This window comes from Trachypithecus francoisi, unplaced genomic scaffold (genome assembly GCF_009764315.1).
Source record: "Trachypithecus francoisi isolate TF-2019V2 unplaced genomic scaffold, Tfra_2.0 Lachesis_group16, whole genome shotgun sequence".
NCBI lineage: Eukaryota > Metazoa > Chordata > Mammalia > Primates > Cercopithecidae > Trachypithecus > Trachypithecus francoisi.
The window spans coordinates 96980341-96995827 of record NW_022681461.1 but is presented as its reverse complement, the minus strand read 5'-3'; the positions used below and the strand labels follow the sequence as shown (position 1 = coordinate 96995827).

Sequence of the window (15487 nt, the reverse complement as noted above, 5' to 3'; positions counted from 1 at the left end):
CCTGACCTCTCGCTACCCAGCACCACCCTCTCCAGAGGCGCTCACACCAGTCATCACTCCCCCTCCCGGTGCCCACATCCCCTGCCTGTCTGCTGTGCCGTGTCCACAGTGCCCTGTCTACAGCACAGCTAGCTCAACACCTGTGGCATCCACGCCAGGCACCATGCTTCGCCTCACACTGCTGAGCCCGCCTGGCCCTGCGTGGCCCACGTGGTTGGGGTACAGGCATGGGGCAGGCTTCTGTGATGGCGTCAAGAACTGGGTGCTTCCTGCCTCCCTCCTCAAGGTCCCCAGGGCTGGCTCATCCCAACTGGGTCCCCTGCTGTGGTTCTCAGATGTCCTTTCCATGTTTCTTCTCTGGGCTCCCTGGCCTATTTCAGAGCAATCACAGACCAGAGGGACTGGGCCCCGTTACATCAATCAGATGCGCCCTGGAGCGGGGAGCGTGGTCACCATCCATGAGGATGCCGGTGTGTTGGGGGAATGCAGGGAGGGGAATGGATACTGGGTGGACCACCAACAGCCCCTATGGGCCCCTGACTTCCTGCACTAACATCGTCCCAGTGTGCACATCTGCCCAGGACCACTGGGGCCATTCTCACCTGTGGGTCTACCAGATGCCCAGGAAACGCTCCCAAAATATATGATGCTCACAAGGCAAAGGCCACCTGCCCTGAAGGACGCGGGGGCCACAGAGTAGTGGAAAGCAAAGGGATGGGAGACTTATCCCCAAATCAGTGACACACCTGACGGCAGCCCAGTCACAATCCCTGGGGCGGTTTCTTTTCTTTCCTATGGAGGGGGTGACTGTAGACAAATTGCATTTTTTTCTTACAAATGTATAATTGTCTGAAATGCAAATACACCATGTTCCGTTTAGGGCAAGTCGCCTCCTCTGATTCTGAGACTACAAATAATCAGAAAGCACTGAAAATTCAAAAGCCAGAGTTAAATTCCTCAGCAGCGCTTGGGTAGGCAGTGGGGTCCGTGACAGGCGCTGAAACTGTGGGCTCCAAAGGCCAACACAGGAAGGAAGGAGAGAGCCTCAGAGGAGGGGGAAGGTCGGACTGGTTCACCCCTGGCGTGGCGCCCTCAGCCCTTCTCAGCTCCCAGTGCCTCTTAACATTGCTGGCGGGTGTGAGCCGGGGTCGTGCAGCCTCTGAGCGAGCTCGGCCCCTTACTCACCATTTCCAGCCTCACCTTCCTCTCCTGTGAAAGGGGCACGAGGATAACACCTCCCTCATGGAAGTGCAAGGCTGGTACAGGCTTTAGCTGCATCTCTGAGCCCTTTCACCAACAGGGACTCACTGAACCAAAGAGCTGCACAGAACATTAGCATCCACCCCCACCCCAGAGAGGGACTTCCTGGAGCTCACCTGGGGGAGGGAGTGTGTGCAGGTGGGAGGATGGGGAACGTGGCCTCCCTCCACGTGGCTCGTGATCTGAAGGCCCCACCTCAGACATCTCCAGCCTCTCAGGTGGCAGCTGCCTGAGTGGCGGGTGGTATCTGGGGCCAGGAGACCTGATTCTGCCTGGCTGGGCCTCAGTTTCCCAGGAGATGACTTGGACAGAGTAACACCGCCCCCTCTCTGTGGCACCTGGCTTGGGACTCCCTCCCTCCCTCCCCGCTGCTCTTCCTTCTCCTTATTCCTGGGGTCTTCCAGGAAAGTGCCAATCCCGGAGTAAGATTTGAAGGGGCAGTTCCTGCGCTGGCCTCAAGCCCTCTGTGTACCCCTTCCCCAGGTGCAGAGCGAGGGCGTCCGGTCCTCCAGGAGAAAAGCTGGGCTAGGAGCTTAGTGTGTTCCCCGTGTCACGGGGCCTCTTCCACCCCCTGGCTCATGGACCCCATGCCAGCCGCACTGCCTGCGACTCCCCTCCAGGGATCAGCCTTCTGGAAGGGGGGTGTTGAGCCCATGAGGAGCTCCATGAGTGGGGAAGCAGATAGGGACAGCCGTGTCCACAGCATCACCTTGGCAGCTGATGGGCAGGAAGACAGGTCCAGGCGGCCTCCAGGCACGTTCCTGTTTGTGTGACATTCACCGTGACATGGTGCATGCTGTGGCACACAGGGTCCTGTGTTCAGATAAGCCAGGGCCTCGGAGGAACTCAGGCAGAAGAAACAGCCGGAACACAAACACAGCGCGACCTTTCCCGGGAAGGAGGCCCTCCACGAATGCACCCTGGGCCCCCTGCCACGCCCTGGGCCCCCATGGCCAAGTGGCCCTCTCTTCCACCACCCGCGACTCTGCTCAGCCCAGTTGAGCCCTAAGAGCCTCTGCTGAGCCCCGGAAGGGCGAGGGAGCCTGGGTGGCCAGAGAGGGCCGAGGCCTGTCGGGATGACTGGGCTCCTTCAGGACAGGCACCCACCTGTGACAGGGACGTGCAGGGACCACTGCGGCTGCCCTGGCCCAAGACACCCCGGAGGCCAGACGGGCAGGGCCCCTTCTTCCTGGAGGAGGTGGGACTAGGCTGGGTTTTGAAGGATGGCAGCAGCCGGGTGGACGCAGGGCATGGACAGAGGCCATGCGGGCCTAAAACACACAGACTCAGGCGCGCAGGAACTTCGAGGTCAAATCCCAGAGCCCTTGGAGGGGGACTCAGGAAATCGGATGCTCAGTGGGGGGCAGAGTTTGGAGCCTCGGCCTTGGGGCAGGAGGTGGAGTATCCAGCAGAGGGGCTGCTGCCCACCACGGCTGGCCTTGCCCTTGGTTTTGGGTCCAGGGAAGTGCAGGGTGCAGGAGAGATGCCACAAGGCCCTTGGGCGTCCTTCCTGTGGCTTCCTTCGGTCCCAGGTGGGTGTAAGGAAGGAGACCACTACTACTCCTGCTGCCCTCCTCCCCCCACCTTGCCTAGTTCACAAGACAGGAGGAAAGAGAGAAAGCAAAAAGTCAGAAAGAAACAAAAGTAAGATAAATAGCCAGACGACCTTGGTACCACCACCCGGCCCTAGGAGTTAAAAAACGTAGTAATAATAACATCAACCTCTGACCTAAACTACTTGTGTCATCTGTAAATTCCAGACACTGTATGAAAAAAAGCATGTATGTAAAACTTTCTGTTCTGTTAGCTGATGCCTGTAGCCCCCAGTCACGTTTCCCACGCTTGCATGAATTATCAGGACCCTTTCACGTGGACCCCTTAAAGTTGTAAGCCTTTAAAAAGGCCAAGGATTTCTTTTTCGGGGAGCTCGGTTCTTTAGACACGAGTCTGCCAATGCTCCTGGCCGAATAAAAAGCCTCTTCCTTCTTTAATCCAGTGTCTGAGGAGCTTTGTCTGTGGCTCGTCCTGCTGTAGGTGACACATCGATGCCACCGCAACCACGCAAGACGCTCTGTTAGAAAAAAGACAGGAAGGAAACGGTTCCAACTCGCAAGTGAGTCACTGGGGAGGTGGGATTGGAAGTGATTTTCTCCCCTCTTTCAGCTTTCTAAGATTTATAACAAGTGTGCATCCTTTAAACGCGTGTCAGGAAGCGACTCCATGAGGGCGTTGTGTCTGGGCAGGAAGAATCCCAGGATTCCCTGGTTTTACTCGTTTGAGCGCCAGCCTCCAGGAGACAGAGCGAGGGGCTGCTCATTCTCCGTGACCAGGCAGCTGCTCTGACTTTGTCTCATAGGTGGTCAATGGGGTGGCTGAAAGGCTCCCGTGTTCCTCTAGCCCAGGGGATCCGAGCAGCCTGACCGTCACCGTCTCTCTGTAGCCTAGTCAGTGGCCCGGCAGTGGACAGAGGCCCTGCAGGCCACCGAGGAGGACGGAGCCCAGGGACAGAGGAGGAGCCGCGGTGCGGGGGTCCAGGCCCTGCCCACACCCACAGCCCCACCCTCGGGACACCACAACCCCTGCACCCTGTGTGCTTGCCTTGGGGCATTTGCTTTTCTTTTCTTTTTTTTTCTTTTTTTTTTTTTTGAGACGGAGTCTCGCTCTGCCACCCAGGCTGGAGTGCAGTGGCCGGATCTCAGCTCACTGCAAGCTCCGCCTCCCGGGTTCACGCCATTCTCCTGCCTCAGCCTCCCGAGTAGCTGGGACTACAGACGCCCGCCACCTCGCCCGGCTAGTTTTTTGTATTTTTTAGTAGAGACGGGGTTTCACAGTGTTCGCCAGGATGGTCTCGATCTCCTGACCTCGTGATCCGCCCGTCTCGGCCTCCCAAAGTGCTGGGATTACAGGCTTGAGCCACCGCGCCCGGCCTATTCAGATTATTTTAAAAGGAAATTAAACTCGCAGATACAGCCAGGAGTAGATGGATTTTGTAGGGCTTAAAATATATGTAAAATTTAGGGGTTACTTTAAATAATAATAGCAATATGAATCCAAATTAGATAGGAAAATAAAATATTTATGTGAAGTGATGAAAGATCACAAAGCTCACACATGAAAAAGCTGATAGGTGCACTAAACATCATCAAATGGAAGAAACAAACAAGATTGTATTAGTTACTCCCTGGCATCCCTCTATCAAACTTATTTTTTCTATATCTCTTGGCTGCTACCCCTTGATTATTGCTTCCTATGAAAATGACTTCCTGGCCGGGCGCGGTGGCTCACACCTGTAATCCCAGCACTTTGGGAAGCCAGGTCAGGAGATCGAGACCATCCTGGCTAACACGGTGAAACCCCGTCTCTACTAAAAATACACAAAATTAGCTGGGCATTGTGGTGGCACCTGTAGTCCCAGCTACTCAGGAGGCTGAGGCAGGACGATGGCATGAACCCGGAAGGCGGAGCTTGCAGTGAGCCGAGATCGCGCCACTGCACTCCAACCCGGGCGACAGAGCGAGACACTGACTCAAAAAAAAAAGATTTCCTATAAATAGAATAGAAAGATAACTCAGACTTCCCTTTGACGTGAGGTTCAGATTAGATTCTCATCATCGGTTGGGGGCGGCATGACACACGTGGCCGCCGTCACGGATGTGTGTGTGGTGATGTTGCCATGGGCGTCTGCCCCGTAAGCAGCGGCTCTGATCAATTCTGCTTTGCGAGGTGGCCACCAAAGGAGCGCAGAGCTGGCTGGGGCATTCGTGCATGTTCATGACTGAGAACTTTTCACACTGAGAGGACTTCTGTCCTGACGTCTTTATTGTATAATAGATGCGTTTAAGGCTGTAGACTTGAAGTTTATATTTCTCGTTATGTAACACTCTGTTCATTGTTTTTTAGTTTATTGCCTTGTATGTACAAAGGGCAGGCTCTATTGTGTTGGTTCTGTGAAATTCCCCATGTTGCCTGGTATGTGGCCTACTTTAAAACTATTCAGACCAGGTGCGGTGGCTCAATCCTGTAATCCCAGCACTTTGGGAGGCCGAGATGGGTGGATCACGAGGTCAGGAGATCGAGACCATCCTGGCTAACACGTTGAAACCCCGTCTCTACTAAAAAAAAAATACAAAAAAACTAGCCGGGCGACGTGGCGGGTGCCTGTAGTCCCAGCTACTCGGGAGGCTGAGGCAGGAGAATGACGTAAGCCCGGGAGGCGGAGCTTGTAGTGAGCTGAGATCCGGCCACTGCACTCCAGCCTGGGTGACAGAGCGAGACTCTGTCTCAAAAAAAAAAAAAAAACTATTCTATGTGTCCTTAAGAAGAATTAATAATTAAGAATTGTTCACTGTAACAATTATAACAATATAATTGTTTAGCTGTTGAGGCAGTATCTTTGTATACTTTACAATTTTGGTTCCAAATCTTCGACATCGGTGTGAACTTTTAAAACGCTCGGCCTCTGTTTCTAATGGAGAAGTGCTGGCGTCTCCCGTTCCGACTGGATTTGACCCCTTTGTTCTTCAGTCTGTTTTGGCTTCTTGCGTTTTGATGCAGTATGCCTTCAGATTCATGAATTGTGATTGTGCTTCAGATTCATCTTCTTGTGATTGTGCTTTTGTTTTCATGTTGGCCCCCTTTTCATCTATACTGATGAAAAATAAATCATGTTTTTGTCTAACAATCTTCTTTATGTATTTTGAACATGTATTATCCCTGCCCACCCCTTTCCACTTCCCTCTTTCCATACGTCACTATTCTCCTGTGCTTAACATGCATCTTTTGGTTCAGATGAACCCATGCATGTGGGCACAAGTGTGTTTTGTGTGCATTTCACTCTCTTTAAATATCCAGTAAAACAGAACCTTCCTCCCCCCATCAAAGTCTGCACCATTTGTGTTTGTACTACCAGCAGGTAGTTTGCTTTGTTGACATCATTTATCCCCCTGACCTTGGTCTGCTATAGACTTGCTAAAATTCTTCCTTTCAAACTTCCTTTGATGGAAGCCAGTGAGTGGTAGACGCTCTCAGTTGCTGTTGTTGTTGTTTAATTTTTATTATTATTATTATTATTATTATTTATTTATTTATTTTTTTGAGATGGAGTCGTGCTCTGTTGCCCAGCCTGGAGTGCAGTGGCCGGATCTCAGCTCACTGCAAGCTCTGCCTCCCGGGTTTATGCCATTCTCCTGCCTCAGCCCCCCGAGTAGCTGGGACTACAGGCGCCCGCCACCTCGCCCGGCTAGATTTTTGTATTCTTTTAGTAGAGATGGGGTTTCACCATGTTAGCCAGGATGGTCTCGATCTCCTGACCTCGTGATCCGCCCATCTCGGCCTCCCAAAGTGCTGGGATTACAGGCTTGAGCCACCGCGCCTGGCCTATTATTTTTTTTGAGATGGAGTCTTGCTCTGTTGCCCAGGCTGGAGCACAATGGCATGATCTCGGCTCACTGCAACCTCCGCCTCCCAGGTTCAAGCGATTCTGCTGCCTTAGCCTCCTGAGTAGCTGGGATTACGGGCGCATGCCACCATGCCCAGCTAATTTTGTATTTTTAGTCAAGATGGGGTTTCACCATGTTGGTCAGCCTGGTCTCGAACTCCTGACCTCACCTTGACCTCCCAAAGTGTTGGTATTACAGGCGTGAGCCACCACGCTGCACCTCAGTTGCTTTTTAATGTCCAAGATGTCCTTATTTTGCCTTCAATGTTTTATGAAAGTTGTGCTGAGAATAATATTCAAAGGTAAATTTCCCCTGGGTCTGTTATTTCCCCTGGGTCTGTTAAAGACGTTACTCCATTGTCTTCCAGAAGGTAGCGTTGCTATTGAGAAGTCTGCCGTCAGCTGACACCTGCGTTTTTGGTAGGTACTGTGGCTCTTCTTTCTGGTCGTTTTGACTTTTTTCTCCTCTCCTGGATGTTCTGCACTTCACTGTAATATTCTAGGAGTGGATTTCTCTTGGTTTGTAATTTAGATCTGGGATCTCATGTCTTTTCAATTCTGAAGAACTCTGTGCTATTACATTGCTTTGTTGCCATTTTAGAAAATGTTTTTCTTTTGGAACACCTATTCTGTTTATATTGAAGCCTCTTGATCTATTCTCCATGTGTGTTAACTGTGTGCATGTGTGGGCATGTGTGTATGTGTGTATGTGTGCATGTGTACATGTATGTATGCATGGTGTATGTGAACATGTTTATGCCTGCGTATGTGTGCATGTATGTGTATATGTGTGTGGGTGTGGGTGTGCATTTGTATGTGTGCACATGTATTGTGTGCATGTGTGGGCATGCATGTGCATACATATGTGTGTGTGGGTGTGTGTATATGTGTGTGTGTGTGTGTGCGTGTGTGTGTACATGTGTGTGTATGCATGTGTGTGTGCGTGTACATGTGTGCACGTGTGTGTGTACATGTGTGTGTACATGTGTGTGTATGCATGTGTGTGTGTGTGTATATATGTGTGTATGTGGGTCTGTGTGTGTGTTGTGTTTTCAGAGCTGCTGCACTCTGATTGGTTTCCTCCACTCATTTTATTCCTAGCTCCAGGCTGGAGACTGAATCTATCTGTAACACCTCAATTTCTCCTTCAAATTTTCCTGTCTTCATTGATATTGTTAGTACTATCTTCCATGACACTAAGTCTCTTTTCTATTATGTCAAGTCTGGAATTTAACCTGTCTATTGAGTTTTTTATTCACTTTATTATTCATCTTCAAGATTTGTAATTATTTCTATTTTGTCTCTCCTTGTTTCTTATATTCTGGCCAGTTCTAATTTTATACTTTATATTTTTTAAATCTCTAGGCATCTTGATCATACTCCTGCAGTCTTTTTTTTTTTTTTTTTTTGAGACGGAGTCTCGCTCTGTCGCCCGGGCTGGAGTGCAGTGGCTGGATCTCAGCTCACTGCAAGCTCCGCCTCCCAGGTTCACGCCATTCTTCTGCCTCAGCCTCCCGAGTAGCTGGGACTACAGGCGCCCGCCACCTCACCCGGCTAGCTTTTTTGTATTTTTTAGTAGAGACGGGGTTTCACCGTGTTAGCCAGGATGGTCTCGATCTCCTGACCTCGTGATCCGCCCGTCTCGGCCTCCCAAAGTGCTGGGATTACAGGCTTGAGCCACCGCGCCCGGCCACTCCTGCAGTCTTAACGTGTGTGTCAGACTTTCCTTGGCTGGTGTAAGTTCCTGTACCAATTGCTCATTTTTAGCCTGCCTTTCTTAGTGTGGGTTTCCTTGGGTAATTTGGAACCTGGCCTTGCTCAGTTCAAGATGAGGATATTGTGTCTCTGCATTTCTGCCTTTCTCCACTATCTTGTCATTGTCCTCTGTCTAACAGTGTTTCGTAGCCTCTGCCCTGGGTCCCAGGCTTCTGCTCTGCAGTGATGGGGAGGATGTCACAGATAAAGTCACCCTTTCCAGGGATGGCTTGTCTCAGCTTCTGCTCTCCAGGCTGTGTCGATGTCCTCTTGCCTTCCTATGCCCACAGAGTTCCACTAAGTTATAAGAAGTAACAGCCCTGGGATGTGTCAGGAAGGGTTTCTCAACCTCCTTTCTGGAGTCAGGGAAGCTGCTCCCATCACTCCCAGGAGCTGGACCCAGGCCCTCTCTGCCTGCCTTGGGACTTGGGGCTGACAGGCCCCTGCCTCTGCCCCATCACCAGCCTGTGCTTCTCCTCCACTCCTGGTTTCATGTGAGTGTGTGTGTGTGTGTGTGTGTGCGCATGTATATATGTGCACACATGCATACACACACACACACCTGTCTTGATCTTCTGTCTGTCTGACCTATTGCTGCTCTGTGTGTGGGGCAGAGCAGTTCCTTATTGCACACTGTGCTCAGGAGTGTGAACACCCTCTTTAAATGCACACGGGACCGTGTTCACACAGGAGGGTCCCTCTTTTTTCCATGATGAATCTGAGGCCAAGTAACCTGCCTAGAGATGCAGGAATTTCAGCCGAGACCCAAGCCCATGGGCCTCAGACTCCAATCTGCAATCCCTTTGGCAGTGTGCACATCAGCGTGTGTGGGATGGCTGGAGGGTGCCTGTTACTGCTGCACACGTCCCCACCAGGAGTCCTGCACGCCCTTCACTCCCTTCAGTTTCCTCCCAGGTGAAATCTGCAAACCTGCTCCTCTGGACCTGGTCCTGTCCGGATGATCCTCTGGGATTAACAAGCTGTTATTCAACAGCCTCCAACAACAATGGCACGTTATCTGCTCCACTGCAGAATTGGCCGTGGTTTGCATCCAGGAAGGGATTGGTCAGTCACCTGTGCCAGGTCCCTGGGGGACCCTGAGCCCCGTGATATAAAGGGCGGCTGTGGGAGGAGTGGCACAGCCTCTCCCAGCCCCAGCAAGCGACCTGTCAGTCAGCCGTGGACTCAGACCCCAGAGATGAAGGCCCTGCTCCTGGCCATCAGCCTCAGCCTCATTGCTGCCCTGCAGGCCCACCACCTCCTGGCCTCAGACGAGGAGATTCAGGATGTGAGGCCGGGATGGGAAGGGTGGGCTGGAGGGGGCATGGGGAGAGGTTGAGACTGGATGGAGACCCCATCCCTCCCCCATCCAAGGAGACCCTCATTTTTGGGTTGGGCGTTAAAGTCCTGCCCCGAGGGAATGATGAGATGGGGCAGTAGGGGTCTGGGCTGGTCGGGGAGGGAGTGCAGGGGCACAGAGGGGGCAGGACTGGGAGGGTGGGGGTCTGGCTGACTTCACTTCTCCCTTGGGGATGAGGGCTCCTGTGGTCCTGGCTGACTTGTAGGGGCTGGAGCCACCTTCGGGTGGGCCTGGCGAGGGTGCTGGGTGTTTTCTGGGTGGGTTAGATTGGGGAATGCTCCCCGTCTCCAGCCCTTGGGGTGCAGTAGAGTCTGGGGGTTGCAGGCCAGGGAAGAGTAGGGGAGGCTCTGGAGCGGTCGGCCTGAGCCTGATAGAGAGGAACTTTCTCCAGGTGTCAGGGACGTGGTATCTGAAGGCCATGACGGTGGACAGGGAGCTCCCTGAGATTAATCTGGAATCGGTGACACCCATGACTCTCACAGTCCTGGAAGGGGGCAACCTGGAAGCCAAGGCCACCATGCTGTGAGTGTCTGCCAGCTGCCGGGCAGCCTGCAACCTGGTCTAGGGCCTTCCCTTTCCCCACCCAGGAGAGCTCTGGTGCTGGGGAGGTGGGCAGACCTGCTGGGAGGCCCCTCTCAGCCCCGCCTGCAATGTTCCAGGGCAAACTGTACCACTGAGGTGCCTTGGCTGGAGGGGGCCTGAGGGGACAGAGGCACCGGATCAGATCTTGTGGGCTACCAGTGGCAGCTCTGGGTACCACCCACCTCCTCCTCCGACTAGGGAATGTCTGGTGACGTGCAGGCCTCTTTGGGAAAAGGTGTTTACCCCCCCAACCAGAGTCCGAGACGGCAGGCAGGGCCCGCAGACCCTAGACTCGCAGTCCTGGCAGTAAACTTCTGCTTTGGAGAAGTGCAGGGATGGGGCTTACAGAATGACCAAGAGGGGTCAGAGGATGCCATGGAGAAGACCCCCTTGAAGTCCCTGCATAGAGCTCCCTGTGCTGCTTCCACCCACATGGCTCACATCTTTGACCGCCCACCTGTGTGATTCACCCATGTGGCTCCCACCTGCACAACTGTGTGGTTTAACCCCTGTGGCTCCCTCCTGAGTGGCTCCCTCCTGAGTGGTTCCCTCTTGAGTGGTTCCCTCCTGAGTGGCTCCCTCCTGAGTGGTTCCCTCTTGAGTGGCTCCCTCCTGAGTGACATGTAGTGCCTGTGCTCTGGTCCTGGGGGCTGACCCTTAGGAAGTCACTGACCCTGGCAATGACCCCGATTTTTTTTTTCCAAAAGCCCCTAACTGAACCTTTCCCTCTCTGGGCCAGATGATGATGGATGTGGGGCTTGTCCCTGAATGTCTCCAAAAGGAAGAATGCAGCTGGCGGGATGAGGCTCAGGCCCACGCCACAGGCACTGCCTGCAAACCAGGCGACCTGGGTCCCTCTGGCAGGAAATGTGTTGGGGGTGGAGGGGTTGGAAAGGCGGCCACCAGGAGGAGTGGTGCAGAGCTCCTGGCCACCTCGGGAGACCCCGGGAACTGCCACGTGTGACCCGAAGGGGCCGCTGGTGCTTGGGTCTGAGATGCAGAGAAGCACCCTCCTCTATGGGCCTGTGGCAGACTCGGGGCCACCTTTGCAGGGCATTGCAGTGTGGTTGCTTCAGGGCCAGGGGAGGCACAGGCCAGGGCCACTTTGCCAGGGGGCTTCTGTTTTCCAGGATAAACGGCCAGTGCCAGGAGGTGAAGGTCATCCTGGAGAAAACTGACGAGCCGGGAAAATACACCGCCAGTGAGTCCTGGAGCCTGAGCCCCAGCCTGAACTCGAACACACGCTGGAATTGGGGGGGCAGCCAGTGCCTTTTTGGGGTGGCCTTTTGGCCTGCTGCCCCTGACTCCACTAAAAGCCCACTCTCCTCTCCCACTGGTCAATTTGCGTTAGAGACTTGAATACCTGACCCCAAACACCAGGTGTGACGGGTTTATTCCGGGGCGGACCCTCAGGGCTTTCCCTGTAGCCCTGGCTGTGGCTCCGGCAGGGCCAGGAGCAGAGTCGTATCTGGCTGCGGGGTGCCGCACCCCAACTCCCACCTCCACAGACCTCATACCCAGAGGAACCCCTGGTGACTCACTGGTTTGGGATGTGGCCGCCTCTCGGGTGCATCAGGTTCCTGGGAAGTGGGGGTCCCATGGCCTGGGGCTCAGGCCTGGTGGGGAACCTGGGTCGGAGAGCTCTGGGAGGCTGGGAGGGTGCAGGAGCTGCGGGGCTCGCTGGGCCGGGTGCCGCACGCTGTCCCGGGATCCTCTCTGAAGGGCCCGGTGGCTAATTCAGGACTGTGCTGCTGTCCTTCTGCAGACGGGGGCAAGCACGTGACATACATCATCCGATCACACGTGAAGGACCACTACATCTTCTATTGTGAGGGCGAGCTGCACGGGAAGCCGATCCGAGGGGTGAAGCTTGTGGGTGAGTCCCGCACCCCTACCCTGCAGCCCAAGCCTCCACCCGCCCTCCCTCCGCCCACGGCCTCCTGCACCCTCTTCCCCACGGGAGAAGCCACTGGGACCCAGGAACCCACTGCAGTTTCCTTAGGACGAGTTTTCCTGATAAAGGCCCCAATTCCCACCCCTGGAGTTCAGGATTTCAGATGCCCCGGCCTAGGTCTCTGCAGCAAAGGCAGGAAGGAGCTGCGGCTGTGGGCGCAGGGGCTCAGAGGTCACACGTGTCCCAGGGCGGGCCAGGCCCTCCCCGGGGCAGCTCCCTGCAGCGTCATCCTTGAGCGCGTTCCTGCGGGGTGTCCAGCGGGGAGAGGAACGGGGATGTGAGCAGGAGTCTGTGTGGAAAGAATGTTCCAGCTCCCAGGGTTGAATTCCGGATGTGGTGGCTGCCACAGACAGTGACGTGTCAGCGCCATCCCTGTCTGAGGACGAGGCCCGTGAAGGCTCCTGAGTTCTCCCTGGATCCAGGGGTGGGCGAATGACAGAGGAGCGGGACAGGCAGTGCCCTGGTGCGCTCGAGGGCAGAGGCGCTTCCTCCAGGGCGGACCTGTCCTGCTGTCCATCCTCACTCCGGGAGATGCCTGGGGATGGACGGAGAGCCCTTCCCGTTCTCCCAGTTCTGCTGCCATGGGAGCCTTCTCAGCCGTGCATGACACCCTGGTCCCACTTTGCCAGCCCGAGGGCCTCTGGGTTCAAGTCCCCCCATGGTGGGCGAGGTCCCCCTCCCCAGCCCAGCTCAGGCCTCCAGGCCAGGACGGGGTGCCGGCGACTGCCCAGTTCTGCCTCAGCCACCCACATCTCGCCCTGGCACCCACAGGCAGAGACCCCGAGAACAACCTGGAAGCCTTGGAGGACTTTGAGAAGGCCGCAGAAGCCCGCGGACTCAGCTCAGAGAGCATCCTCATCCCCAGGCAGAGCGGTAGGAGGCATGGCCCTGCAGAGCCCCCCATGTCCCCGCGTGGGGACGTCAGCAGAGCCGCATTGCATGGGCGTGTAACTGTGCTGCGTCTAATTCTGACTTTGTCCTTCCTGGGGTGGTGGAGCTGGTAGCTAATGAGGGGCCCTGGTCCTGACTGCATTCCTGGGGTCTCCTGACTCACCTGTGCTTCCTTTTCCTGCAGAAACCTGCTCTCCAGGGAGCGATTAGGGTGAGTGAACAGCTTTAGAGGACATTTGAGAAAATCCAGCCTTGGGCTCCGTGGTGCTTCAAGAGGCCCTGGGGTCTCTCCCACCCACCGCACTCCTACCTGGGTGGGAGACACCTCACCTAGGCCAGGCAGGTGGGAGATCTTCTCCTGAGCTGCCCACACTCAGGCACCAGCCTCCGCTCTTGCCCTGGGAGTGACTCCTGGGAAGCTGAGAAGCCCACAGCACTGAGCCAGCCTTTGCTGGCTGCTAGTGGAGACGATGTCTACCCCCAGCCCTGTGGGCGGGAGCAAGCAGGAGACTCAGGTTCCTCCTCAGCACCCCTCACCCTCAGCTGTCTTTGTGACCTCGCTTACCTGATGAGTTGCTCAAAGATTCAGCAAAGTGACAGGCGTGCCTGTGCTCGCTGTGTCAGATGGACCCCTTGCTGGCTGCACAAGGGGACCAGAGTTCGGAGACTCGCCCAAGGTGTGGGCAGAGCCCGAATCCCAGACAGCATCGCTGTCCTTCCCGCACCCTCCCCTTGGTCTGCAGTCACCCTGATGCCTCTTCACTCAGCAGGGAGCTCTGTCAGCAGGCTACGGGGGTGGTCCCTGCTCCATCTGCTCCAATCTGGAGGCTGGAGCCCCCACCTGCAGCCCCCAAGAGCCCCGTGTGCCCCTGAGATCCAGCACGTGCCCCCACACCATCGCCCCCGAGAGCCCGCATGTGCCTTCCACCATAGCCCTCAAGAGCCCAGTGTGTGCCCCCACCGTAGTCCCCGAGAGCCTGCATGTGCCCCCACACCATGCCCCTGAGTGCCCACATGTGGCCCCACACTGCAGCACCCAAGAGCCCGTATGTGCCTCCACGTCGCATCCCCGTCCCACCCTCCCTGTCATGGCCTCACTCACCCTCCCCCTCGTTTCTAGGGCAGGGGCACCTTGGCTCCTCAGCAACCCAAGGACAGCACCACCCAGCACCTCCATCGTTCACAGGGATATGGAAAAGCTCCCCACCCCTGCAGAACCCGGCCGGCTGCACCCCTTCCTACCACCCCCCACCTTCCCCTGGCCCTGTGCCTCCTCTCCTGGTTCTCCATAAAGAGCTTCAGCAGTTCCCAGTGACTCCGTCTGTCTGTGGGGTTCCTCGGGGTGGGGGGTGCTGGCTGGGTGCTCCTTTGGGTGCAGGGAGGGGGTGGGAAGCAGGAGGAAGGACAGGGGACCAGCCTAGGCCAGTTCTCCATGGTGGGTGCCACAGGCCAACAGTGCGAGGGGCCTGGAGGGGTCTGGCAGGGCGACTCGGCCTGAAGGTTCCGGGGTACTTCCTGCAGGTCAGACGCCCACGGAGCTCAGGCTCTAGGGGTGGGTGGGGGCAGGGCTCTGCTCCTCGGTCCTGCACAAGTAAGACCAGAAGGCCTGGGACCAAGCGCAGCTGCCACCCCAGAGGGGGACTGGGCAGGGCCACCAGGGCCCTCAGCACTGACGCTGAGTCCGTGAGGCTGGACATGGGGACAGGGGACAGCAGCTCAAGGCAGGGTGTGGCTCAGGCTTGAGCTCACCGGGGAAGCCAGTCCTGTCCTCCGGGGAACCACACCAGCACTGCCGCCAGGGCCTGGCTCCACGCTGTCCCTCTTTGTGCCTGGGTAGGTTTGGGACAGGAAGTTCCCAGCTTGGGGGCAGCCACCGGAGGTCCCACCTCACGCAGGCGCCTTTCCTGACCCTGGCGGTTTGTAGGATTTAAAGTTTCTTTCGAAGGCGCAACATCGCAGTGGCGCTGGGAGCGAGGAGAGGCAGACTCTTAGAGACTTGCTTCTCCCCAGGAGAGGGCGGCTGCCGGGCAGCGCCACACCGGGTGGCTTGCGCCCGGGACAGGACAATAGCCTGCGGAGCTCAGGGGAGGGAGCGGAAAGGGTAGCGGGTGACCCAGCTGCCTGTGGCCAGCTAACATGAGTCGTTTCTCTGCTCCAGGGCACAGGGGCTATCCCTGATTGTCTGGTACCTGACCTTGGGGCAATGAGGGCTGGTGGGGAGTGGCCCCCAAGTGGGGCCATCTGCATA

The 15487-nt window shown here is 55.9% G+C and overlaps 1 protein-coding gene across 1 annotated transcript; it reads left to right on the top strand.

Moving 5' to 3' along the window:
• Positions 1 to 8391: 8391 nt before the first annotated feature.
• LCN1 (lipocalin 1) lies at positions 8392 to 14546 on the top strand. The gene is made up of 7 exons (XM_033238597.1): positions 8392 to 9740; positions 10204 to 10334; positions 11525 to 11595; positions 12160 to 12270; positions 13120 to 13221; positions 13424 to 13450; positions 14360 to 14546. The coding sequence occupies exons 1-6, from the start codon at positions 9459 to 9461 to the stop codon at positions 13447 to 13449; spliced, it is 723 nt and encodes a 240-aa protein (XP_033094488.1). The 5' UTR covers positions 8392 to 9458; the 3' UTR covers position 13450; positions 14360 to 14546.
• The last annotated feature ends 941 nt before the right edge of the window (positions 14547 to 15487 follow it).